Source organism: Colletotrichum tamarilloi, assembly GCF_030869305.1.
Source record: "Colletotrichum tamarilloi strain Tom-12 chromosome Unknown Scaffold_175.1, whole genome shotgun sequence".
In the NCBI taxonomy this organism is placed as follows: Eukaryota; Fungi; Ascomycota; class Sordariomycetes; order Glomerellales; family Glomerellaceae; genus Colletotrichum; species Colletotrichum tamarilloi.
In genome coordinates, this window is record NW_026849558.1 from 1 (window position 1) to 27055 (window position 27055).

The 27055-nt window shown below is 47.8% G+C and overlaps 9 protein-coding genes across 9 annotated transcripts; 6 read left to right on the forward strand and 3 right to left on the reverse strand.

Moving 5' to 3' along the window:
* Window positions 1-245: 245 nt before the first annotated feature.
* CTAM01_15728 (uncharacterized protein) lies at window positions 246-1404 on the forward strand (the record flags this gene model as incomplete). Its single annotated transcript, XM_060531722.1, has 2 exons — window positions 246-1081; window positions 1299-1404. 2 exons carry the CDS (start codon window positions 246-248, stop codon window positions 1402-1404), a joined length of 942 nt encoding a protein of 313 aa, XP_060373684.1.
* Window positions 1405-2420: 1016 nt separating this feature from the next.
* Window positions 2421-3635, forward strand: CTAM01_15729 (uncharacterized protein; the record flags this gene model as incomplete). Its single annotated transcript, XM_060531723.1, has 1 exon — window positions 2421-3635. One exon carries the CDS (start codon window positions 2421-2423, stop codon window positions 3633-3635), a length of 1215 nt encoding a protein of 404 aa, XP_060373685.1.
* Window positions 3636-5240: 1605 nt separating this feature from the next.
* On the forward strand, window positions 5241-6751 carry CTAM01_15730 (zinc carboxypeptidase; the record flags this gene model as incomplete). The annotated part of the gene is made up of 5 exons (XM_060531724.1): window positions 5241-5556; window positions 5623-5879; window positions 5933-6047; window positions 6106-6196; window positions 6247-6751. 5 exons carry the CDS (start codon window positions 5241-5243, stop codon window positions 6749-6751), a joined length of 1284 nt encoding a protein of 427 aa, XP_060373686.1.
* Window positions 6752-7894: 1143 nt separating this feature from the next.
* CTAM01_15731 (uncharacterized protein) lies at window positions 7895-10950 on the reverse strand (the record flags this gene model as incomplete). Its single annotated transcript, XM_060531725.1, has 5 exons — window positions 7895-8181; window positions 8274-8826; window positions 8880-9255; window positions 9310-9824; window positions 10006-10950. The coding sequence occupies 5 exons, from the start codon at window positions 10948-10950 to the stop codon at window positions 7895-7897; spliced, it is 2676 nt and encodes an 891-aa protein (XP_060373687.1).
* A 1105-nt stretch (window positions 10951-12055) lies between these two features.
* Window positions 12056-13711, forward strand: CTAM01_15732 (amidohydrolase; the record flags this gene model as incomplete). Its single annotated transcript, XM_060531726.1, has 1 exon — window positions 12056-13711. The coding sequence occupies one exon, from the start codon at window positions 12056-12058 to the stop codon at window positions 13709-13711; it is 1656 nt and encodes a 551-aa protein (XP_060373688.1).
* Window positions 13712-14717: 1006 nt separating this feature from the next.
* Window positions 14718-15595, forward strand: CTAM01_15733 (cutinase; the record flags this gene model as incomplete). The annotated part of the gene is made up of 4 exons (XM_060531727.1): window positions 14718-15065; window positions 15118-15211; window positions 15276-15355; window positions 15416-15595. The coding sequence occupies 4 exons, from the start codon at window positions 14718-14720 to the stop codon at window positions 15593-15595; spliced, it is 702 nt and encodes a 233-aa protein (XP_060373689.1).
* Window positions 15596-16340: 745 nt separating this feature from the next.
* Window positions 16341-18288, reverse strand: CTAM01_15734 (major facilitator superfamily transporter; the record flags this gene model as incomplete). Its single annotated transcript, XM_060531728.1, has 6 exons — window positions 16341-16575; window positions 16635-16855; window positions 16914-17175; window positions 17234-17461; window positions 17539-17970; window positions 18035-18288. The coding sequence occupies 6 exons, from the start codon at window positions 18286-18288 to the stop codon at window positions 16341-16343; spliced, it is 1632 nt and encodes a 543-aa protein (XP_060373690.1).
* A 1241-nt stretch (window positions 18289-19529) lies between these two features.
* Window positions 19530-20834, forward strand: CTAM01_15735 (oxidoreductase; the record flags this gene model as incomplete). Its single annotated transcript, XM_060531729.1, has 1 exon — window positions 19530-20834. One exon carries the CDS (start codon window positions 19530-19532, stop codon window positions 20832-20834), a length of 1305 nt encoding a protein of 434 aa, XP_060373691.1.
* A 227-nt stretch (window positions 20835-21061) lies between these two features.
* Window positions 21062-22605, reverse strand: CTAM01_15736 (uncharacterized protein; the record flags this gene model as incomplete). The annotated part of the gene is made up of 5 exons (XM_060531730.1): window positions 21062-21375; window positions 21437-21894; window positions 22005-22128; window positions 22197-22323; window positions 22378-22605. The coding sequence occupies 5 exons, from the start codon at window positions 22603-22605 to the stop codon at window positions 21062-21064; spliced, it is 1251 nt and encodes a 416-aa protein (XP_060373692.1).
* Between the last annotated feature and the right edge of the window lie 4450 nt (window positions 22606-27055).

A 27055-nucleotide genomic window follows, 5' to 3' on the forward strand; every position in this document is an offset into this window, starting at 1 on the left:
CCACTATTTATGGGTTACTACACTAGTCTAGACCCTATCCTGGGTAGTGGGGTGACCGTAAAATACGATTTCTGCTTTGACACATGAAAAAAGTGTTTTGGCGGAGTGCCTCTTGCAGTCTGCCGTACTTATTCCTCATTCTCATGAACTTCTAGCTGACAACAACCGTTCTCATTCAACGGTCTTGAGCCATTTAATTTCTGCTACATACATTTGCCTGAATAGATACACTGTGCTTACGCAGTATGCTAGCTACCAAGCTCGAAAATCTTCCTCCAGAGGTGTTGACTGCGATCTGTACATCACTCGGAGACGACCAAGCGGGACTCTTGTCGATCTCTCAGGCTTCCAAATATCTGCGGGCTATTTCAGCCCCCATCATATTCAAACATATCACCGTCACGACAAGCACGGGGAGACGTCGACCTCGAAGATCTAGCCCTCGTCCAACTCGCGATACCCGAGCGAACTTACTGCGCACCATAGTCACCAAACCAACAATCGCCGCGCATGTCTCTAGTGTCCATTGTCCATCATCACGGGGCGCCGTGCCTGCCATCAACGAGGAAGACATGGATTTCATCCTTCAGACAGCCTCCAAATTTGACGTCCCGGTTCCGGAACTACTCCGCCTCGGCGGTGCTCACCCTTCTCTCGAGGGTAGGCGGGGTTGGGCCCTTAGTGACGACGATATGCAGCGGCTCGTCACTGTGCGTGCGTTCTTCGCAGAACTCATCATCGCACATACGCCCAACATCCTCACACTCGACTATAGTATAGGCCGCTATCGGAATGCCTTCCAAGTGTTAATGACGATTCAAGACTCGTCCTCGTTCCACCGCCAGCCCATGTTCCCTTTGTTGAAAAACGTCCACCTGCGGCTATTCGGGCCCGGCACCTTTCTACGGCCACTGAGTGAGATGGCTCCCAATCTTCAAACCCTCCGTATACAGGGCGTAACGGCACCGATGGAAGGCTGGCACTTTGAAAAGGTCAAGGATCTCCGACTTAGCTCATCAAACTTCACGGGCTCAGAGCTCAGGGGCATCTTGACAGGGTGTCCCGCTTTAACTAACTTTGAGTACGATTACTATTCTCTCAGAGACGAGAGATGTGCTCCGCAAGATGTGGTTGACGCCTTGGAGAGCTTTGAACCACAATTGGAAGGACTTTCTTTAAAGTTCCATTCCAACACGTGGGCAGGCCGGAGAAGAGAGCCATCGACTACGGATCAGAATCAGCCCAATTCGGGGCTCATCACCTCTCTAAAGCATTTCACAGCCTTGATGAACTTACAGCTTGACAGTGTGTGCTTGTGGGAAGACGCAGTTGAGGGATCGGCCGGCGAGGATCAAGGAAATGGGACGGAACAAATATTCGTCAATCTTCTACCAAGAGCCGTAAGGAGTTTGCGCGTCACATACAAGAGCCCTAGACCGTTCCATGATTCCCTGCCCGTTTTTGCGCGCAATCTTGGGGATTGCTGCCCTGAGTTGCAACTAGTTCACAACAAACTGCTTTTTGATGGTCCGTTGTCTCAAGGTCTCTTAGACCAACTGCGGCAGGTTAGAAAACAGTTTGTTTTACTTGGTCTCACTTTTGAATTCGATGTTTCGAGGCTAAATGGATGTGTGTATGTCAACTTGGATGATGGAGGTCTGCCGGTTTCCATTGAGACGATGACTGAAGAAGAATGGATTCTTTCTGAATTAGGCTGATATGGAAAACATTGAATCATTTGATAATTGAAGACTAAAAGATAAATTTGTGTCAGTATCAGTACTTCTCTAAGAAACATCGAAGAAACCGATTCTTGTCATCGAAACAGGGTCAATGATGAAAGAAGCTTACTGGTGACCAAGTCGCATCTAAGAGTCATCCGCACCAGCTTTTACTCGGGCAAGACCCTTGAAATTTTCAATCACCTATTAAGAACAGAGACCAGTATCTGTTCGGATGACTCACCAAAAGACCATGTGATATGAAAGCTTGTTATTGGCTCAGTGGCTCTTAGTAAGTAGGCGTCACACGGTCGCAGCGGGGTCGAATAGGCAGCCGTAGGCTCACTAGAACTCCTGGAAAGTTACTGAGTTTTCTGGAGGACATGATGAAATCTGGCACATAAGGCTCAAAATCACTTGAATTTCAGGAAAGACGTTGAAACACTTTCGTGACTCTGCAGCTTTGCTCAATAGTCTCAAACTTCTCAGCCCAAGATCCCAGCCGCAAGGAGCCGTTAATCGCACACCAAGCCCCCAATGACTACATCGACAAGCCTAGAGCACCTTCCGACAGAGATTCTTTCCCAAATCTGCATTCAATTGAATGAAAATGGAGGTTCGCACATATTGAGACTATCATTGACCTCGAGAAGATTTCGGGTTATCACGGTCCCACACATATTCGAGCGACTGTCCTTTATGACGCCTCCTTACTCAAACATCTTCGACGAGAACACTACAGATAGCCGGATAGGCCTTCTGAGAACGGTTGTCACGAATCCTAAGATTGCCTTTGAGGTCAAAGATATTGAGGGCTTATTTGGTGGAAAAGGGCAAATGGCCAAAGAAGACCTCAGTATTATCATTCGGGCAACCAACGACTTCGGAATCACACCACCAAAAGCTCTTACTCGGCTTTACGAACAGTTGAGGCCTTTAGAAACGGTGCCAGATATCCAGTTTGGTCTCAATCATGGAGTTTGCAAGCACTTGAGCTGTTTCATGACAGAAATGCTTGTTGCTCATACACCCAACCTCCGAAGTTTAGAGTACAATGTCCACGGCTGCTCGAACGCATTTAAAACACTTGAAGAGGCGGTCAGAACTCACTTCAGGGTTCCGCTGCTGCCTAATCTGATAGATGCTTACATCGAGTTGAACGGTCCAGCGGATCAGGTCAACTCTTTGGCAGAGGCTGCTCCGGCTCTAGACAGCCTATGGCTGAGATCCGTTTGCGGACTTCAATCCGGCATGCAATTCAACAGCGTCAGAGTCTTAATCTTAACCCAAGTAGATTTGAGTCCTACCGAGCTCAAGAAACTCCTGAGCGGTTTTCCTGGCCTCAAGAAGTTTTGGTTCATATCAAGCTACCGCCTGGTGCGAATGGGGGGCACGTCCCAGCTGTGCCGACCCCAAGAGGTGGTAGATGCCCTCTGCGGTCTTAACCTGGGGATCACAGAGCTGACGCTGCACTTCAATTCTTGGGACTGCCATGAGCCGAGCCAGGACTCTGATATCCCTCTGCCTGGCCTTCTTACCTCGATTCAGGGGCTCGACAAACTGGAGGATCTGGATTTTGACGGGATGTGCTACTGGAGTAGAGGCTATTTCTTACATGGATCACCGACTTATGATCCTGTGAAAGTTCAGGCCCTCGCACGGCTTCTTCCTTGTAGCCTCAAAAAGCTAACACTGACGAATTTGAAGAATGGCCCATTTTATGAAGATTTGGAAGCATTGCCGGAGAGGGTATCGGAAATCCTGCCGGAGATGAGATTGCTGGAGTGTGGACTGCGACATGGAAAGAAGATGCCACAGGATAAGTTGCGGTACCTGACGGAACGCTTCACGGCCCAGGGAGTCAAGTTTCAAGACTCGGCAAATATTCATTCGAGCGACGATGAGGACAGTTAGATAACTTGGGCTTGACCTACTTACAAACTTGCCAATCTGGACCGAAATTACTCTCAATTAACCCAAAGGCTCACAAAACCACTTCCCGTCTGTCTAAATTTAGACCGGCAATGGAACTAGGAAGCTTTTGATGTACCGTGAAGGGAGCGAGGTGGAATCACTGGTTGTCTATTGTGCTGCTGCGATGATTGCGCTCGAGCGATGAAGGAATATCCGCATCGACTTTGACTCTTTTGACACTGAGACTGGATAATCATGACCACAAGTCAGCGATTCTTGGCAGCTGGGATAATTGGACTGAAAACTCGCTTTTGTCCTTGGCCTGCATTTTAGAGCCTTGGCAATTAATCACCATCTTATCGAGCTGCCTTTTGTGAAATCCCCCCTCTCTGCGGAGTTGCTTTCGCCCCAGCCTTTACTTGCCTCTTGATAGAGTGGTCGACCAAAGCCATATACATCAACCCAAACGTTGACGCCCAAGAAACCAGGCGACTTCTTTGGACTCAGGAATAGCTTCAAAAGTCCCTGCGGCCTCCCAAATACAGACGTTTGTTCTAGAACCCGATGGCCCTGGGTAAATCAGAACCATCGCCAGTAAGCTGCAGGCCACTATTCGGACTGAATTGGGTCCTAACCGCCGCGCGGGGTGACATTCGGGGGTCTAGCCTGGCCTACCCCGGGCCATGCAGATCGGCTCGTTCCACTAGCACGCTGGCCACCAATCGTCGCCGTTGAGGGAGCTTTAAGCTTAAACCTTAAGGGCAGGTGAGAAGGATTTCGAAGGGTTGCGTGCGAGTTGCGTGCCCAAGTCGCTTGGCAAAGGCGAGCATGTCAACTACCCGCCTTCCTCATTCTATTCTGACTTGTCTGCAAATCATCAGCCGGATGTCTTGGACAATAGACTTATGTATGTTTTGCCCTTGAGTGAGGCTCGCTAATCTCTCTCCATATCCAGTTAAGGAAGGTGATCAGATAACATTTACAGTCAAACTCAGATGTTATTCAAGGTTTGCACTAAGCTAGCAAAGGTCCTCGACTGACAGCCCGACGCCTGACCAACTCATAGCTCCTCACTGGAATAGCAGCTGCCCGAGCTAGGTATGCAAGCCCCAGAGTGTTCATCCCTACTCCGAGGTGGAGTTATTGTCACGGCAGTGGCTGGTCGGACCCTTGACGACCTGTCTGTTGCACCCGAACTGGTCAGGCCATGTCTTCGGGAAGGCTAGCGTCGTATGGCAAAGTCTCTGATATTTCGAACCTGTATGGCTACAACCGAATTTGGTAAAATCGACCATGGAATTGTAAGCCGAGTGACCGGGCCATAGTCTCGCGGGGATGCTGGGATTAGACCGTAACCCCAGAGCTTATCAGGGTACAACCAAGACAGCAGCAATCACACCTACCACTTTCTGCAAAGGGCCGTTGGTGACACTGCGTCGAAATAGCTCACCGAAAGACTTCAACTGGTGACATCAGCAATTTGCTTTACAATCTGATCTCCATAAATAGAGACGGGTGATCGCTCCCGCTATCCCAGCTTTTCTCTAGCACTCCAGTCTTCAGCTCACTGCACCGCCAAGCCGTTTCTGGAGTCTGCCGTTGACAATGAAGTTCCTCGCTGGTCTGTCCCTCGTTCTGCCGCTGGCATCCGCCGCGGCTGTGGTCCCTCTCGAGAAGAAGATCACCTACGATGGCTTCAAGGCCTTCCGTATTTCCACGCATAACGACCCCGCGTCGATCAAGAAGAAGATTGCCAACATTGCGGCGATCCCATTCAATCTCGACAACAGCGAGCACCTTGACGTTGCAATCCCCGCTGGCGATGTCTCCAAGTTTGAGGAGCTTGGTCTCGAGACATCCATCCTTCACGAGGATCTTGGTGCTGACATCGCCGAAGAGGGCACTTTTGCTCCCTACAAGAGTACGTCTCTCCATGCCGAACTTCGAAGAAGATTCAGTGAAGAAGACTTGGTCTGACATTGAACAGGCAACGACGATATCTCTCTTCAGGCTCTCCCCAGCCTGACGTGGTTTGACTCGTACCACACTTTTGCCGACCACCAGCAGTTCATCCGCGATCTGCAATCCAACTTCCCATCCAACTCCGAGTTGATCAACGCTGGTAACTCTTACGGCGGACGCTCCCTCCTCGGTATCCACCTGTGGGGTAGCGGTGGTAAGGGCTCCAAGCCTGCCATCTACTGGCACGGCACCGTCCACGCTCGCGAGTGGATCACCACCATGGTAAGTTGTCGAAATTGGATGTCGATATGATTTGTGTTGCTAATATGCGACAGGTTGTCGAATACCTCACCTACCAGCTCATCGACGGCTACCAGAAGAATGATGCCGCTGTCAAGGCTCTCCTTGACAAGTACGACTTTTACATTCTGCCTATTGTCAACCCTGACGGTAAGACGCATCGATCAACGAATCGTCGCCCTTTGACCAAATAGCTGATTTCACCAAGGCTTTGCTTACACTCAGACAAACGACCGCCTTTGGCGCAAGAACCGTCAAGTCAGATCCGGCAGCACTTGCGTCGGTACTGACATCAACCGGTGCGTCCATCACTTCATTGATTACGAGAATCAGAACTGACGCTCAATAGCAACTGGCCTTTCAACTGGCAACTCCCCGGCGGAGCCTCGACTAACTACTGCTCCGAGACATACAAGGGCCAGGCCGCCGGCGACACCCCTGAGATGGTCGCCCTGAAGGCTTACACCGACCGCCTCGCCGCCGGCAACGGAATCAAGCTCTTCATCGACTGGCACAGCTACGGCCAGTACATCCTCCTGCCCTACGGCTACGACTGCTCTGCCCGAGCCTCCAACCACGCCCGCCAGATGACTCTCGCAACAAACACTGCCAACACTATTGCCCAGGCCTACGGCACTCGCTTCACCTACGGACCTAGCTGCTCGACTCTATATGCCACCACTGGTAGCGCTCCGGACTACCTCACTGGCGCTGCTGGCGCTGAAGTCGCTTGGACTATTGAGCTGAGACCCTCTGGATCTGCTGGTGGTGGGTTTGTTCTTCCTGCTGCTCAAATCCTTCCCAGTGCGATTGAGCAGTGGAACGGCATGAAGTACCTGCTAGCAAATGTATAATTGATGACATCAAGACGTTGAGTCAGGCTCTCGATCCAAGATTAGCGATGGCTAGAATCTCTTTTGGAGCTGAATGAGAAATCACAATGGCACTCACCCATTTTTGACACCTAACAAAGCTTCGGGAAGAGAAGAATGACAAAGATTTGATTCCAGTCCATATGAACAGCAACGACGGGTGGAAGTAAGGAGGCGCTACATTGTTTTTATTTTCGCCATGGTTCTATCCCATCTTCTGCCATCTGGCGCTAGTACGTCCGTCTCTAGCCTCTCTCCAACTTCAATTTGCTCCCCAAATTAATTCGTAAGCGGATATAAAGGGAAAAAAAAGGCATGACAGATACAGAATCCTGCATCACTCGTTAGGAAAGTACTTTCATATAGAACCGCGCCATCTAGCAGTTGACAAGATACACTACCAGAGAAAATTGTTTGCAGAATCGCTGCGTTAAGGTCAAGCGGAAGCTGGATCACATCACTAACCCACAACTAGGAAATGCCTACCTCTCGACTCAAGTAATTCGTCCAGCCAGAGTCCTTTGCCCCTCATGCCGTATCGCCATCTGTTGTGTTTATTTGTCAAATTCAAGGCACAGGTAGTTTGGGAAACCCGTTAAGGCAACCCAAAACTTTGAAGCCATCAACATGCTCTACCCTTCCGCTCGTCTTAACTCCTACTCATCGCCGCTTCCGGGCTTTGACAACCTTGCGACGCTCAGGGCCCTACACCGCCTTGGGTAATCTGAATAACACGGCTGATTAATATTATGATGAAAAAGTGTTGTTTCTGCGTTGTCTTTTTGCATTCAAAGAGTATTCGTGCTTTCCCCATTTCAGGCCTTGTATCGTCGTGACCGCAAAGGTTTCCGGTTTCTTTCCCATCGTCCCTTTGTTCTTTGCCTTTATATGTCGCCATTCTATATTACTAGCGATCCCAACGTCTTCGACCTTGAAAAATGTGTTTAGTAGAAGATTCTGGCGGCCGATCCAGCAATCACTTTTCAATATCATCGGCCCCTGAATCGAAGTGAATGAATCGATCTGAAATAAATATGAAGCCTAATTCTAATGCATCAATGAAGTTCCCCGCTGACGTCTCCCGATCCCAACATCTCCCCAGCTCAGGGAATGCCGTTTGCCAATCTATCTGAATTGCTCCGCAGCATGCTCCAAGAACTTGAGCATTTCCCGCTTAGACGCCTGCTCTCTAAGGCGTGCCGACTCTTGCTTCTCTGCCAGCGCAAGCATATAGTCACCTTCCATAGTAACTCCAATATTTTTGATATCGGCCGCCATGTCTTCACCAACCATCTTCAAGCCGTCACCAAGAACGTCCTTGACGTTTCCGATTGCGTCGCGGAACATCTTGACCTTCCGGTTGAGGACATATTCCTCAATTTTGGCTTTGGCCTTCTTCACTGATCCTTTTCCTATATTGGTTTGCAATGTGATTAGTATGGGTACCCAAAAGGTTCTCCCAGAGACCTCCGGAAGACATCCAGATTAACGGAATCATACTTACCACGCATCTGAGAACACTCCTCATAGCCAAGAGCCATCGCTTCGGCAACTGGCGTGGTCAACGCTCTGTTGGCGTCCTTCTGAGCCTCATCGACTCCCATTCGACTTTGAGCGGCAAGTCTAACAACTTTTGACTTGTGAAGGTCGAGTTGCCTACTAAGCTGCACGATTGCGGGTGATTCATCGTGATCGTAGTCTTGGATCCCAAGTTGCTTCATGACATCCTCGTGAAACACGCCTAGTCGGTGAGTCGCGGAGACAGAGAAGTTGTCGAGCACGCCTGGGATAGTGAACCGAAAGAAGTTTGCCCAGGTCTCTGTCAGGTTATCAGTGATAGGTCGCAACAAGTCTTCGTTGAAATTGTTCATCTTCCATATGCCGCCGCGGCGAAAAGTTGCCTTTAGCGTAGAGAAGTTCATGTTGCCCCAGCCAATTGCCGTAGGAACTGCCGCGCGACTGGCAGCAGAGCTCAAGCGCTTCATCTCCTCATACAGACCAGTCTCTGCTGCCACGTGCAACTTGTCTCGGCAATCCTCAACCTCGCCATTCAAATCCTGCCGAGTGTCAATTCCTTGTTTCATTAAACCAAGATGGAAGCAGTACTCACGGCATTGAAGCGTGCCAACATCCACTTTAGACGCTCCCCGTCAATCGTGGCTGTAGTCTCTGCCGTGTCCTGCGCCCATATTGCGATGGAGTTGAGGATTTGACATATACTGTTAAGTATTTCTTGGTACTTCGCGATTCGAAGCTCTTCGGTCAACTTCTGAGCATGAGCTTGAAGCTGGGGGATTTCTGTGTCCTGCTCGGTGTCAAAGCCAGGAGTCTCATCATCGTTATCGGCCACAAGACCTTGCATCTTTTGGTAAACGAGGCTGCTGGTGCAAAAGATAGGAGTCAAAGCGGACATTTCGTCGTAGTCTCGGAACTCCTCATCAGCTTGCCCATGTCCGTTGGCGTTGGCTGAATCTTGCCGATCAAGACTAAATTGGTTATCGATTAGTCCCAATGACTTTCTGGCGTGGTTTCTCACTTACTCTTTGAAACCCTTAGCGAGGTGCTTCCTGACAGCATCTCGGCAAAGCTGGTTGCGTCTCCGAATCAGACGTGCATGGACCTCGTCCATCAGCTCTCGCTTTTCTTCTTTCAACTCTGCAAGCTCTTCGTGCTTCTCAGCATTCGGATCGCAGTCAATGACACCATCATTGGCTAGTTCAGAGGAACTATCAAACATGGCTCTCTCCACTTGCTTACCGGGCGGCTCGGTTCGCGCTCTCTTCGCTGTGCGGCCCGTGTCGAGGCTAATGGTTGAGGCCCGGGATGTCTTGCGTCGACCTCGGACAACCATGAGCTCCTTTTCCAGAGCCGCGGTGCGGCGACCTAGGGCTTGGACCCGGCCCCATGCTGCCTTAGTATCCTTGTCCAACTTCGACTTCATGCTTTCTATTCCGGAGCTGAGCGTCATGTCGTCAGTCTTTGAGCAAATGATGGTCAAAGCCGAGAATGCTCCATCAAGCTTGAGCTGACGCTTGATAGAGTTGCTCATGATGTCCTTGGCTGTTTTGTTATCAACAGCTCTGTTGATTGGAGCCACTACCCAGACTCCCGAACAGCACTTGATGTACTCGCTTGCTACTGCAGCTCTGGCTGCATCTCAATCCTGGTGGCCGGGCTACCAGACCTGATGTCAGCTACCTTCCATAAAATCGAGTTCCACCAAAAGAATAACATACCAAGTCTACGATTGTGACACCGTTAGCGAGCACTCTGGCTTTGGTAAAGATTCTGACAACCTTCACCAAAGGCCAGTATGCCGCCGTCTCATCATCCTTGTCGTTCGAGTCGACGTAGGGCTCGAGTTGCTCGCGGATATCCTGCGCATTGCCGCTTTTCACCGTCATGGTGGTACCTAGAAGGTGGTTCACGCTTGGATGGGTAGCCAGCTGGGCCGAATTGCTGCTAGTCAAGTCTTCCAGGCTCAATGAAGGATAGACCGCTTGAACTTTCGCTAAAGCTTTCGCTGCATCGCTTTCCGGGTCCAAATCATTTCTCTCATTAGTCTCTTCAGCGAAGAATTCCATGAGCAGTATGTTGACTTCCTTGGACCATTCCTCTTGAGAGATGAACTCGACTTCCGCGCGGTATGGGTTCTCTTCGTCTTCATCATTGTTGTAAGAAACCTCGGTGGCGACAGCGGTGCACGCGCGCATACAGTTCGTGGGAAGTAAGCTAAGAATAATCAGCTGGGTTCCATCGTCCGAGATGAGTGTTCGATCATACCTCTCTTCATCTAGTAGAGCATTGATGGTTGAGCTTTTGCCATCTCCCGTGTTGCCCAGGACACCGATGACAGTTCGATGGGACCGCTTCGCCTGATCGCGAAGATCAGAAATTTGGTCAAGCCAGTGAGCCGCTGCCTTCGTCAGAGCAGGTTGAAGCTTGCGAGAGGAAGAAATGGTCTCGCAAGCTGGCTGGAGTCCGTCCAAAAGCGGAAGAACCTTTTGGTAAAACAGCTGCCAAAGATCTGGGTCTTTAACTCTTCTCATCTTTTCCATGTATGAGAATGTCAGTAGAGCACACTGCTCAGTAGATCTTGATCTTGCGTTGAGAGGGGCATCTGTCGTAACCTCCTCATGCTGCTCTTTCTTCACTCCAACAACTGCCTGACTGGGGTCCATTGTGCAACTGGGAAGGAAGGTATCTCAGCTAGATTGAGCCTGAAGTAACGCCTCGTGATTCGGAAGACTCGCAAAGAAGAAAAAGAAAATTGCTTGTCCAAATGAAGATCGTCAAATCAGAAAGATAATGTAGAATTGGCTCGCCTAAGACCCCAAAGTGCGATGCCAGATGTTGACGATGATGAAGAAATTGAAAGGTAGTATGGTTGAATGAAGAGTAAGAAGAAGAAGAGAATGTTGAACTTGGAGGAATTTGGGGAAAGGTACTTAAGTTGACGAAGTGGTTGGGTTGAAGTTGTCTGGGGGAAGTGAGGCTGAGAGTATCGGTGTGGTTAAATACCTGTTGTAACTGGGAATTGCCTTCGAAGTCTGGCAGGATGTGAACGAAGGAGCAATGGAACCTAAGCAAGTGTAGGCAGCAAGTACCTTACCTCGAAGAGACAAGGAATCTCAATGGTTTCGAGAGAGACATGGAAGGTTCGACCGACGTTCGAAGAAATACCAAGAGGGATCTGAAAGATAATGTTAAAAGTTGCAAGACCGTCTTTCGGTAAGGTAGAAGTTGGGGCTCAAGTGTCAGGTCGATTTTCCAAGATATCCAGGGCTCAAGTGGGAATAGCCTCAATTCTTATATGGACCATGAGGAAGGTTGCCGCGACTGGCTCTGGATCGGCTCACTGTACAGTCTAATTTTGCTACCGGTGGTTCTTTCCCTTCTCGAGTCCTTCCTATTTCGCGGTGCTGGATGAAGAAGGCATCAACACATTCACCACGGTGAAGCGAATCCCTCACCGTCCCTTGACCGAGTACACCGAGATAAGATAAGTGACCAGGGGCGGTGTGGAAAAGAACTCATATCAGATCTTATCAGATCCTTCCCAGCGCAACCCCACCATGCGAACCCCGCGGTCCGCAATCCGCAGCGACGCAGGCAGAGGCGGGCTGCCCCTCACCAGCAAAGCCGACCATATCCCTCCCTCACACCACCCGAGTCAGTAACGACACATTGCAACGACACACATAGGCGCAAACGGATTTCCTCTTTAGCAAAGCATCTTGAGCATACGGAATTGGGCGCAAACGCAAGGATAGAAACATCACAATCATGGCGGAAACTGCAAATCAAGTAGCAGGCGGAGGGGAGCTCTTCGTCAACGGGCGCATCTTTCTGCACAACGCCGAAGCCGGCCTTGAGACACAGCCCACCTTTGCCGAGAGCATGTTCATCGCCAACGGCATTATTGAGAACATTGGCACAACGGAGGACCTTAAGGCAAAACACACATCGGGAGAGGTCACCACGCATGACTTGGAAGGCAGAACAGTCCTGCCGGGCTTCATCGACGGCCACGTGCATCTCCTCCTCCTCGGCCAGTCGCTGCGCAAAGTGAGCCTCGAAAATTGCACGTCACTGGAAGAGATACGCGCCGCCATCAAGGCATACGCCGTCGCCAACCCGGACGTCCCGCGCATCATGTGCAAGCTGTGGATGCACTCCATGACTCCCGACGGCGTCGATAAGACCATGCTTGACGACATTGACCCCCGACCAATCTTCATCGACACAAAGGACCTCCACTCGACCTGGTGCAACACAGCCGCCATCAAGGAGCTCGGCATCGAAAACATGCCGGACCCGTCAGGAGGCAAGATCCACCGCGACGCCGAGGGCAAAGCGACGGGTCTCCTCAGCGAGGCCGCCGTGCTCACCATCGTGTGGCCTCATCTCGCCCAGGTGGCCCCCAAGAGAGATCGGATGGACGCCATGAAGGATGCCGTGCAGACCTACAACGCATCAGGCTACACAGGGCTGATTGAGATGGCCATGGACGAGCCGGCATGGGACGCAGCGTGCTCGCTCCGCGCCGAGGAACCCAACTTGCCCATGCGCATCCACGCCTACTGGCTCATCAAACCATCCGAATCCGAGGAGGAGCGCTTCAAGCAGGTCGATCGAGCCATCGAACTCCACAACGAGCTGAACAAGGCCACCTCCCCTGACCTGCGCATCGTAGGCATCAAGATCATCACCGACGGCATCATCGACGCCTGTACCGCCCACCTGTCAGAGCCCTATGCCGAGGTGGGTTCCCCCCCGCCCTTTTGGAGTGCCGAGTGGCTCGGCCCCGTGGTCGCGAGGGCAGACGCCGCCGGATTGCAAATCGCCCTGCACGCGATAGGCGACGCAGCCATCAAGAACGCAGTCAACGCCCTCGCCAACCACGCCACGCCTGGCCGCCGCCACCGCCTCGAGCACATCGAGATGGCATCCCCCGAGGACGCAAAACACCTGGGCGAGCTGGGTCTCACGGCCTCGATCCAGCCCGTCCACGCTGACCCGGCCATCCTCCGCGCCTGGCCGCGCCTCATTGGCGCCCACCGCTGCGAGCGCGCCTTTGCCTACCGCGAGTTCGCAGACCACGGCGCGCTGCTCGCACTCGGCAGCGACAGCCCCACGGCCCCCTGGGCGCCGCTGCAAAACGCCTACGTCGCGACGACGCGGCGGTCCGCCAGGGAGCCGGGATACGATGTGGTCGTCAACGAGCACTTCAAGCTGGGTGTGTGCGAGGCCATCACGGCGGGCGCATTCGGAACTGCAAAGAGCGTGTTTGCGGAGGATCGGACGGGTTCTTTGCAGATTGGCAAGCGCGCGGACTTTGTGGTGGCGGAGATGGATTGGACGCCGCAAGGTCTACTCAAGGGCGAGATCAAGGCCACCTGGTTTGACGGGCGGAGGGTGTGGCCGTCTCCCGATGCGTAGGGTCTTATCCGGGAGATGGGGACTTGCTCTCCTCCGGCCGTCCATGTTGAGAATCAGACTTTTTGTTGTGCCGGTCGCTGCTACTGACTGCTGCATTTCAGTACATACGCCCCATATATGCAGCCGAGAGGCAAAAAACATGAAGCCCAGCCAATTGGTGGTGTTCGTGTACAATAATTTGTCGGCTCCCACATGACATGTTCAGATATTTGTAAACAAAGGTTCGTGTGTACTTCTGTCGTGTGTGTGTGCGTTTGCGTGTGTCTGTATGCGAAAGAGAGAACGTAAGTCAGTTTTGATTTGTGTGAGTAAGGTAGTAGTCGTGTGTGTGTGTGTATGAGTGTGTCAGTATGCCAGCCGGCGCAGTATTCTGGGAATAGTTTCATCCCATCTCGTGCGTGTTTCCGGCTCTGCGGCAAGATGGCACTGGCCGCTCTCCTGCCCTCCCCCAATGCCCAAATCCCCCCATCCCCCAGTCTCTTCTCACACGATGCCCCGATCGGGGAAAGGTTGCAAATCCACACCAACTCGGGATAAAGTCGCGCTGAAGTTCTCCAGGGGTTCTTCGTGAGTGGCTCGGACGTGGGTGAGCACGTCAAGGGTGTTGTCGGGAAGAGAAGGGCGCCTGCCAACAGGCAAATCACCCAACCCCAGACAGGGATCATCCTGTTTTCTTCTGCATGTCTGTGATATCAGAGATTCCAAAAGAGGCTCTGGCAGCGGATGTCAAAACCCCCATTTCAGCACATGGAGGGTGTGGTGGTGGCCCACTCCTCTCGAGATGCCGAGGGACGTGTCGTTCTCTCTCGTCCCAGACTCTGGATGGAGGTCAGTACAAGAAGACGGTCATGACCCCACGAACTTGGACAGATCGGGCCAGCCAACCTTTTTACTCCATTCAGATTTCGTTCTCGACTTTGGTTCTTCCAATAAAACACACGGACATCTTTCACATTCTGTTGTGGTCCACCTACTCCGGAAAGAACAACATCTCGCAGTCGAAAAGATGCAGCCTCAAAGTAGTCTGTCGGCGCTTGCCGCCCTCGTCCCCATGGTTCTGGCCTTGCCTCAACAGCAGCCTCCCCCACCAGGCCCTCCAGCTGCTTGTGCACCGGTCAACATCATCGTCGCCCGTGGCAGTCTCGAGGCGCAGGGTGCCGGTTTGTTAGGCAATATTGCCATGAACGCGTCGATGCAGATTCCCGGCTCCGTCATTACGCCATTGGTGTACCCGGCACAACTCGACCCGTATCCGCCTTCCGTGTCGGCTGGTGTGATGAACATGACGACTCTTCTCAATCAACAGGCGCAGCAGTGCCCCCAGTCGAAGCTCGTTCTGATGGGATACTCTCAGGTATGTCTTTCTCGTGAAGTGAATGCTCGGCGTCGTGTCTGACATGTTGCAGGGCGCACAAGTGTCGCTGGACACTCTTTGCGGTACCACGGATGGCCCGAACTTCAACACGACTGTTGCACAGGCACCCATGGTCGGAAGCAAGAGTAGGTTTATAGACCTTTGATGCCGTGTGATAGTCATGGCCAGTTTGCTGACATGGCTCAATAGTCGCTGCCGTCGTCTTGTTCGGTGACCCAACCTTCATCGCCGGCCAGCCCTTCGCCAAGGGAACCTCAAAGAAGAACGGCGTATGTCCTTCAGACCTCGATCTTATCTCCGCTCTCGCGTGACTAACCATTGCATCACAGATCTTCCCTCGTATGGATCTCGGCCCATGCCAGACCCTGACGAGCAAGTTCGCATCATTCTGTGATGACACGGATCTCTTCTGCGCCTCGGGCCAGAACTTGACCGTCCATCTCGGCTACTTCTCGAAGCAGGACTACGTAGCCCAGGCATCTTCATTCATCGTGCAGCAGACCAAGTAAAGGTCTGAAGCAATGAAATGGCGATAATAGCATCCAGAACTCGAGGAGCTGGCGACTCGGGCGACTAGAATGACTCTTGATGGAGACGAGGAGGTAATGCTTTCACGATTCTTGACGATAAACTTCTTCTTTTCTTCTTTCTGCTGCAGTAGCATTTTCAGTCCGGTCTTGATGATCGACGCATGGCGTTTCGTGGTGGAGGCAAAAAGACACACTAGCCGTAGCGTTTTCCTTTCTCCTGATATCAGCAGAGGCCTTTGAGCCAAAAACAACTTGAATAAACGAAAAGATTAATTCTCAAGGAACTGGAACATTTGTCGTCCGTGCTCGTTTCGTCACCGAGAGAAGTGGGTCGGCGGTGGAAAAGCAGGGTGGGGCTGTCACACCTGCCTACTAGCCGAATGCGGAAGCGGGCTGGTGGTGAGAAGCATCCGTGCACCGGCCAGCTACGATTGACCAAAGTCTCACCTTAGGTACACACCGAAAAATGGTGTTAATTACCTACCTTATCTTACCAATTGGAAGGTGCCGGCCTAGCGATAAGATAACCGGCCATAAGCGATTAGTAAGAAGCCGTAAACAGCCACAGCCACCTCGCCGTGGCTTGCACCCAAGCCCTCGACTAATTCCTTTCATAAGATTAAGACGCACTCGACTGGACAGGTATCATAATGGTAGGTGTTTTGCCTCTCAAAATCGATATACAGACAAGTGCTCCGTCACGCGACGGTATGTCTTCCACTTTCTAGTACACAAAGATGAAATCCTCGTTCTTTAGATCCGTCATGTCCTGCAGGCCGTGGTCTTCCTCAATGGCACGGTGTTGAGGTTGGGGGTCCTCTTCGATCTCGACCGCCTTGCCCTCCTGCTTATCCTTGTTGCGCATCATCGACTCGTCGACGATTAGTGTGCTCTTGCCGAGTGCTTCACGGCGCTTGGCGTGCTGAACGTTGAGGTACTTGAGGTAAAGAGGAATAAGGCTGAACAACCAGTCAGTCAACATTATGCGAGAGGAGAAAGGAGGGATGTGGCCACTTACGCTCCCATGATTGCAACGAGGACGAACATGATAAGGTTGGAAATCAGACCGGGACGGTACACCGGGGCGTCATCAACGGAATACAACAGCGGTCCAATGATGTTGCCTGTGCACATCCCGATGAAGACAACAGCAGATGTAGTCTTCTTCTTGGTGTCACCGGCGGTGTTTTGTGCCTGCCATGTGAAAATGAGAGGCGTGATGGCAGCCAATGCAGAGACCTAAGTGTCTCAAGTCAGTACGTTGCGCACCTAGCAGTATCATCAACTGGACCCTTACCAAGTAGTATCCGAACAGCAAGACGCCCTTGTGCTCACGCGGTACGGTAAGCATCAGGACGGTACCGATGGCAGGGATGATTGCTACGCCTGCAATGACGATGCCCTTCTTTTGGATCCGAGTGGCAATCCAGCCGCTTCCCATGATGGCGATGATTTGGATGGCTCCAAACGGAATGTTGAACAGGATGGTAGTGAAACTGCTGTATCCAAATGACTGAACGATCAAGTTACCAAAGGTCGAGATTCCACCACTGGCGATGCTGTACAAAATTGTCAATATTACAGCAGTGTCAGTCGAAGGTGGTCCGAGGAACGTACGAGATAGCGATGATGAGAATAAACCAGCACCATGTCTTCAAGTCAAGGAATGTCTCCCAGACGTGGTCCCAGCGCCAGACTCCAGACTGAATACCCATCTGGTTCGCACGAAGTCTCTCAACGGCGATGACCTTTTCTCTCTCGGTCAGGTACTTGGCAGACATTGGCGAGTCGGGCATGAAGATGAGAACAACGGCGGAGTAGGTGACGGTGAGCAAGCCGCAGAACCTATGTCACGCACAGCATTAGCAACGCATTTCCAGCATCAATATTGTCCGCCTCAACACCGTTGGTCCATGACTTACAGAAAGATGATCTGGTACTTGTAGAGCTTATCGCTGTTAATGTGGCCCAGACCATAGGTGAAGAGACTTCCGACGATGAACGTTACACCGTTCATGGCGTTCCACGAACTAGTGACAAGTGTCTGCTCGCTTCTTCTCCACCAGGTAGTCGTAACAGCCAAGCAGGACGGCGCGATCATTGCTTCGAAGGACCCGAGCATGAATCTTAAGCCGAGGAGTGATTTGAAGTCGGTGCAGGAAGACATGATGGCCAGTGAAGAGCCCCAAAGGAAGATGGCAGCAGCGATGACTTTTCCGTTGGGGAGTTTGACGAGGATCCAAGCAGCGACGGGTTGCATGACGAGTTGAGCGATGTACAAGATAGAACCGAGCCAGGAGTACTGCTTGCCGACGAGGTGTGCGTCTTCCTTGATGCCGAAGATGGAAACATAACTGTCGGAGTCGATCCATCAGCGATCCAGTTATGTCTGCCGTCCTGGATGCGGGTTTCACTCACCTAAGGGAACTCTTGTCCATCTGCTGAAAGAAATACGCTCCGAGAATCAAGGGAAGAATGCGAAAGTTGATCCGCTTCAGAACGGCTTGCTCTTCCTCGTATGTAAAAGTCGTGTCACCGCCTCCGTGCTCTGCGAGGAACTTTGCCGCCTTTTCTTGGACCGTGTTCGCCGGTGCTGATGGTTCGGGGATGGGCTCAATCGCGTCGACGGCAGGACCGCCGGCCCGCTCCTCGGCTGGAGTTTGAGAAGCCATGATGGATCGTTGATAGCGCACAAAGATGACCCTGATAGGTGTCGTTGAAGTTCAAGAACGACGTGCTAGTACCGTGCGAGTGGTACAGATGTCGAGCACACCTTTCGAAAATGACACTGCAGCACCCTGATGGAAAGAAGGAGAGTAGCGGAAACCCAGCGATGTGGTTCGGGCTCGTTCATCTTATCCGTCATATACCCTCATGCAACATGGCCCCTTGTCCGCCCCCAATAACCGGTTTCCTCTCAGCCGGAGGCGAACGGCAAAGCCGAGCGTGGAGGCTCAACATCGATCTACCTTGGCAACACCTGACTCCCGTGTTGCGTGTGCCCATCGCATGGTCTCTGTTGGTCTTCTTTGCTAATACCCGGAGATTAAGTCTGCCCTCCAAGTCGGATGGCACGTTGCCAAGATTGCTTGCCGGGTGCTTGACAGAACCCAAGAGATCCCTCGGAAACACCCCCAGTCCAATTTTGAATAATGCTTCTCATTGGAGGGAAAACTCCAGGCTATTTGCGAAGCCGAGACATCAGGGGTCTCTGTCGAATCAAGTCCCAGCTCAACGCCTGAGGGCCGTCGTTGACCTTACGAGTCGTGCGCAACCATGCCAGGTATATCCAGGCTTAGTGCCAAAGAGTCTGGGGTAACGATCTACCATTTACGAGCGGGTGGCTGGAATAGCCAAGTTGAGAGAACACAACAAGGGGGTTCCTCTGGGCTGACGTTGCACTTGTTCCCACTTCTTCCCCAAACTCTCTCCGCACGCTACTCCTTCCAGATGTCTAGTCCTCGGTTTACCCCAGTATCCCCGACATTTCCGACATTTGAAGCGGAGAGCCCCCGCGTTCCGCTACATCTTCTCTCCGCAGTGTGGGGATCGTGAGCGTCGAGTGACTGGTCCATGAGTCGGGCATTCAAACCCCCGCGCCCAGAAACGGGTTGCCATTTTGGCTAAATTCGGGCATTTGGGGTATCTGATCCCGAGTAGGATCCGTGACGGGGGCCGTCGATTGCATGAGATCTCGCGGATTTTGAGTGCCATCTGCCGAAGTCATGACGATTGACGACTCCGATAACGCGGGCGTGTGTCTCTCAATAAACTCGCCGTGCCCATTACAATTCATCGTTTAACAAAGGACACCGCAGTGTACTCGAATCTGTCGCTTCCTTGCACTGGACATTCTCATACCCGACCACTTTCAAGCCATCGACACGACCTAAGCACACAACCGACCTCTACAATGGGCGAGTCAACGCAAAAGAAGCGTTATGCCATCGTAGGCACTGGCGGCCGATCGGGCTTCTTCTACACAGCCATTGCAAAGGACTACAGCAGCACTTCAGTCATCGTCGGTCTCTGCGACACGAACCAGACACGCATGAACTATGCCAACTCAAGATTGAAAGAACTCGGCCACGGCGAGGTCCCGACCTACATCGCAGCCAACTTTGACCAGATGATCAAAGACACCAAGCCGGACGAGGTCATTGTTACAACCATGGACCGCACACACAACATCTACATCGTCAGAGCAATGGAGCTAGGCTGCAACGTCGTCACCGAGAAGCCAATGACCATCGACGCGCCGCGGTGCAGGGAGATCTTCTCGGCAGTCGAACGAACAGGCCAAAAGGTGCGCGTAACGTTCAACTACCGCTACGCGCCACACAACACAAAGATATTTGAGATTATCAAGTCAGGCGCCATTGGCAAGGTGACGAGCGTGCACTTTGAGTGGATGCTCAACGAGAACCATGGCGCCGACTATTTCCGCCGCTGGCATCGCGACAAGCGCAACTCGGGCGGCCTCCTTGTGCACAAGTCGACGCACCACTTTGACTTGGTCAATTTTTGGCTTCAGACGCGGCCGCAGACGGTGTATGCCCAGGGTGACCTCAAGTTCTACGGACGAGAAAACGCCGAGGCGAGGGGCGCGACGAAGTTTTATACCAGGGCTCACGGGAGCGAAGCAGCCAAAGACGATCCCTTTGCACTGCAACTGGATCAGAACCCACAGCTCAAGGCCATGTACCTCGACGCAGAGCACGAGGATAGTTACTATAGAGACCAGAGCGTGTTTGGCGATGGCATCAGCATCGAGGACACGATGAACCTGCTCATCCGATACCGCAACGGTGCGGTGATGACATACTCCCTCACAGCATACGCGCCGTGGGAGGGCTTCCGCGTCAACTTCAACGGCACGGGTGGTCGCCTGGAGGTCGAGGTCGTCGAGAAGAGCTACGTGAACTCTGGAGGTAGCCAAGCTTTGGAGGGCGCGATTGAGAAACGGACGATGCTGCTTAGGCCGCTCTTCGGACCGCCTCAGGAGATCGATCTGGGTGAGGCCAAGGGTGCTCACGGCGGTGGAGATCTTGTTCTGCTTGCGGATCTGTTTGGTGAGCCGGTATCTGACGAGTACATGCGGGCGGCTAGTCACATTGATGGTGCCGCATCAATCTTGACTGGTATTGCTGCCAATCGGTCACTGGCAACTGGACAAGCTGTCAATGTTGACGACATCCTGGTGGTACCCGAGAAATGAGTAACACATGTATGAAGGCCAATGATTCAATTTTATGATAATTATGCAACGCAGTAGGATAGAAGGAACCACGAATAGATACACATATGAGCAGTGACACTCTCTTGAGTCTTCATCACAATGTCATCTACAGGGACCCGATAACTGAACGACCTAATTATCGGTGTGAGACAGCAAACGCGGAGCATCGATTGATACGACAACGCTCTTGACGCTCTTTGATCATGCTACGCTAACTCACATTCTATCAAACTTTCGACGCCATTGCCGCCACCATAGATACCTAAGATTCTCAAACCAGCCTTCTCTAGGAGACTCTGCCACTCCACCCGAGTACGCTCCTTGCTACTGACTAGCGTCAACATCATGATATCCTGGCCAGTGTTCTGCCAGTCGGCACCGGTGTCGGGGATGCAGTTCTCATTAACCAACAACCTGCTGTATCCAGGCTTCATCGCAGCTGTAGTACGCGCAAGAATCTCTTCACACTTTTTGTCTGGCCAGTCATGAAGGACCGAATGCATGTAATAGGCTCGGGCACCTGTTTGCGGAGCGCATTAGTCTTGGATATCTTGTTCAACAGATAAAATGTGCGTTCTCACCTTTGATCGGCTGCTCAGTGAAGAAGTCATGTCCCATCCTCTCGATCTTTTCGTCCAGTTTCTCAATCTGATTGATAACGGTTGGAAGATCCTGGACCACAAGCCTACCAGGGGCCTCGGGATGCTTTCTGCGGAACTCATCAATGTCATGGCCAAAGCTTCCTCCAACGTCAACAAGGAGCACGTTATCTTGAGAGTCGTCAAAGCCGTCGAGCAACCGGTGTTTCACGGGGTAAATGCCTTCGTCCATCCAGCTCGGTCGGCCTTGCCGGTATGCGCCCATGTGCTGTGCGAATTGCATCTCATAAGGATGGCGTGCTGCGAGCCAGCTGAAGCAGTCGAGTTTGGTGTTGTATCCGTATTGTAGGGGTCCGTTGAAGACATCGTTGGGCTCGCGGTAGTTGGTCTTCTTAGCGAACTCGTGGAATTTGGCTAGGGACTCCATACAGGCTCCGGCGCTGACGATGACAAGGGTCAGCTTACATTGTAGATTCATAGAAAGGCACGCGCAAAGGAATATAGCTTGTTTTTGAGGAGGTTGGATAAGCGGGAGGTATAGATCACTTACACACACGGGTAGCCAGCGCCCATGCTGGTGATTGTGAGCGCATCTGAGAAGTTTGTTGACTTGTATTCGTCTGGTCCAGTCTCAGTGATGTAAAGCATCGCGCCGAGATGTCGCATTATTCGTCCTGCATTACGAGAAAAGGAGTCAGTATAGACTCGGTGAGGGAGTAACGTCCTGCAGGAGATGACACACCCAATAGGGCAGGATCGTGTCCTAGTTTCAGAGCTAGATCAGACACGTTTTGAGACTTTTTGCTCTGTGATAACAGAGCAAAGAGACCCGAGTCAACTGCGTATGTAAGGGCTGTGAAAGCGGCTGGCTGGTTGGCGATATTTAGCGAGTGCTTTGAAGTTCAAGAAAAAGGCCATCTTACTTGCGCCCAGCAGTGCTTGATCATGGTCTCCCGCGGTGTCTCCAATGCATGTACCAACAAACGAGCGCTCTGCAGCATGCTCAGGCGTGCAGTGTTATCATTCCCAGCAACTGCGCTGGTAAGATTGGCAATATTCTTCACGTGTTGATTCACGCTTGGAAGGTCGCACGCGGCCAAGGCAACAGATATGTCGACCTCGCGAGGTATCTCGCTTGGGATAGAGCCCATGATGACCAAATATGCAGGTCAATGAGTTCAGATGTTTAAATGATGATGTAATGGAGAGGTGAATTTAGGTATAACTCGAGGGGTGGAAAGAATCGAGAAATCGAAGGAGAGTGGAGGGCTAAAGGGACAAATTATAAGGTTTGCCGGACACACTTGTTGGCCACACAGATATATCGAGTACAAATTATCCTGCACAGCAAACTGAAGAGGCACCTTCTACTTGTGACAAATCCGCACGAGGGAACGACATGGGTCTGGAACCATATGGAAGTACAGGGCGGAACACATGAGTTGATGGAAGTCCCGCACAACACGGAGGGGGCGAAGAGTCAATTCAACATGGGTTCGCGACATAGCGTGCATGTGAATGTCAGGGATTTTCCTCTTATTACCAACGTTTCATGGATAAATTATACATAGTAGGTACTTTCAGCAGATGTCTGAGATAGGCACAGTGAGTTTGCAGACCGCATGTCCATAATTGGTTGATACTCCGTCCCCAGCACCAGGAACTGAGGACCCATAGGCGTACGTATGTTTGTTGGACGGTCGTGCTCTTAACCCTGTTCCAACGCCGACAGAGATCCAATTCCTAGAATTTACGCAATGTACGTTCGTTGTCGAACTAAACTAATTTGTGGAAGCGTTCGAGCCAATGAGGTAGCCCGGGAGGAGCGGGCAAAGATTCAACGAGGATTCTTTCGACTTAGAATTTTGGTCAGCGCATGGGAATATGAAATCACTCAAAATTCTGCGTGAGTTATCTATGAGGACCCCAGTCGGAGACACCAGGCAGTAGATGTTGTTGTTTGCTGTTGGTTCTGGAGTCTTTCAACACGATCGCCTGATTGACAACGGAATCAATGCCGGGTGGAGAGGAGCGAGGGACCCCTGGACTATTCGGCGGGGCTGCTAGAGACTCTGCACCACGTCCGGGCCGATGTTGCGCAACTAACAGCTCACAATACCTCGTGGGTTAATGTCCAACCAACACGATGTCTTTCTTCCGAGCAGACTCTCCTGGTTGAAAGAGGCAATCAATATCGAAAACGGCAGCACCCACCAGCGCTTATACCCATTCAAATTAGTTAAATAAATAAGTCAAACAAACAGTCAAATATAGGAATTTCAGCCAGTTAAATAATTAAATATCATAAGGCCCTATATTTAATATATTTAATTAAATATAAAGTTACTTAGAAAAAAGAAAATCCGGGGCCGGGCTAATTAAAAATTAATATTCTTAACTATACTCTATAAAAGTTTATAATTAAGAATATAAATACTTAGAGCGGGATTCGAACCTATAACTCTTTATTTATAATTATAAATTTAGTATTATACTACTTAACTAAATAAATTACTAATAATTATTATAAAAAAAAAGCCTAAGTAATATAGAGCGCTAGATTTAATATTTTATTATATTTAGAAATATAAAAAACTTATAATACCCCCTTTTTTTAATATTAATAAAACTAACGAAGTTACGTATTATTATTTCTAACCCTTTATAATTATTATAATTATTATTAAAATTAATTAAATTATATATTAATCGATTCGTTATATTATAATTAATTAATTAATAATAAGTCGTACGATTTTTAATATATAATTACTATTTCGGATTACTTTATAATTATAGACCTTAACTAATACTAGCTTCGTATTATTAACTAATCTCGATAATTATAATAGCCTCCTCGCCCTTTTAAAAATAATTTAAAAAAAAAGGACTTTTATTAATAATAATTTAATATTATAAAAGGGTATAAGGCTAAAGAAGTCGTAGATCTACTTAGAGGGGGTCTTTACTTAAGAGATTTATAATAGAAATATTTAAAATAAAGTTTTTTAGTTTTATTATTACTATAACAAAATAAGTATCGTTACTTATTTTAAAATAATAATTATAAGCTTAGTAATAGCTTATTTAAAGTTAAAATACTAAATAATAAATCTAAGCTTTAGTAAGTTATTATATTTATTAAAATCTTCTAAGTATAATTTTATATTAAAGAGATAGAAACTTATTTTTAATATTATTATAAAGGGCTAAGTAATAAGAATTAAGGAATTAGTAATCGGGTATATTATTAATAATAATAGCCTATTTATAACTTTTTATAATCTTTACCTCCGGGCCCTCTTTTATTAATTAGATTATAATATTATTAATAAACTCTTATTATTATATAAAAATATAAAAAAGGAGCTAAGTAAGATCTTTATTAAAAAGAAAGATATAATTAGAATAGAGATCCGGAGGTTAATAATAAAAGTTTACTTATTATTTAATTTATAGACCTCGTTAATACGGAATATTATTATTACTATTTTTATTTACTTTTTAAACTATACTAAGTAATAAATATAATACTTTATTATTTTATAACGATAATATAGTACTTATAATAAGGCTAATATTACTTAGATTATAAAATTAATAATAAATAACTAAGAATTAAGTAACTAACTTAAAGTAGTTATTTATAATAATACTTTAAATAATAATACTTACCTAGGTTACTTATATTTTATATTATTTTATACTTATACCTAAGAAGATATTCTTAACTAAAGGATAAGGTATTATAGTTATATTCTTAACCTCGTTAATAAGGCCTTTTTATTTAATAATAATAAAGAGGTATTTAAATAAGAATTAAATATATTAATTAGTACTAAATAACTTTAAAAAGATTTTAATTTTTAGTATATAAGGGGCCCTATTAATAAGTTTCGGAACGTTATTAAATTTATTTACTCGTTATTTTAATAATATAAGGCCTTTCTCGAGGTTAATAATAAGACTAATAAGAATAATATATTTACTCTTTTTAAAAAGTTATTATAAGAGCTTATATTAACGCTTAATAATAATATAAAATAGAATTCGATATATTTTATAATATAACGCTCTTTATAAAAAAGAAAATAAATCTATACTTTCTTAGTAACTAGTTAAGTTTATAAGAATCTAAAATAACGGATCCTTATTAAAAACGTTTTTAATAATAACGACTAGTAGTTACTAACTAAGCTAAAGGTAATACTTAAGCTACTTTATTTCTAAATAATAAAATACTAAAGCTAGGGTAAAAAAGACGGTTATAGCCGTTTATAAGAAGTAATAATAAGTTTTAAATACTTTATTAATTATTTTAAAAAATAAAAGAAGTTATATAATAAACTTTTTAAAAAAAAAATAGATCTTACGGTTTTTTAAATTATAGCGTCATAATTATAATTAATATAAATAATACTACCTCATTAGTAATTAGCTCGTTATTAATTTATATTTTAACTTCTTTTTTAATTTCTAATTTTAAATAATATCCTTTATTTTATTTAGTTTAAGTATATACTTAAGGAGCGGGTAGAGCTACTTTTTAATAATAATTTTAACTTATAAAAATACTTTTAACTATTAGTTATTAATACTTAGTAAGTCTTTAATAAGTATTATACTAAGTTAGGTAACTCTCTATTTTATATTATAATAATTATTTTTTATTTTAAATAAAAATTAAAATAGTTAAAAAAGAGGTAAGATATACTTAAATAAAGCTATTAACTATTTAATATAAAAAAGGGACTTTACGATTATTAATAAAAATAGTATATAAACGAGATAGTAAGTCCTCCTCCTCCTTATTATCTAAGTCTTCCTCTTTTATTATAATAATTATAAGCTATTTTTAATACCCTTATAATTTTAAAAAATATTATAAAAAACTCGTAATATTAGTAATAATTAATATCTTAAATAATAAATATAATAATTAACTACGTACCTAAGCTTAATTAATATTACTTATAAATTATCCCTTAGCTAGTCCTTAACTTAATTTAATAATAAATTAACTATTAGCTAACTTATTTAATATTAAGTAAACTTATATTTAATATTTTTATAATCCTTATAATAATAATAGACTATAAGAGGATATTTAGCTTTATAAAGTTAATTTTAACCTTATAACAATTATTAATAAGATCCTCTATACTAAAAGAGGTCTAATATCTTAAAAACTAGCTTCGTAGTAGTACTATAAAAATAGGAAGTTAATTTTTTAATTAAAAGAGCTAATCAAAGTAAAGTTTATAAGTTAGTACTATCCCCCTAATAGAGCAATCTACTAGGGCCATACCGTATATTACGTATTAGGGAAAACTGGGTATATTACGCTCCATACCTAATTACTAATCAAAACTCCTAACCTTCCCCCGCTTCTAGCTATCTAAAGGGCGAGCTACACCCACTCTAATATACATAAGACCTCCTAGTACTAGCCCGCGTAAGTAGCTAGATCCTATATTATATACTCCTTTTTATTAAGGGTTAGGGGGCCCCTTATATATTCCCTTATATTTATAATATAACCTATATTAAAAAGATTTCTAGCTCCGTAAAATATAATTTCTAAACTAATATTAATATACT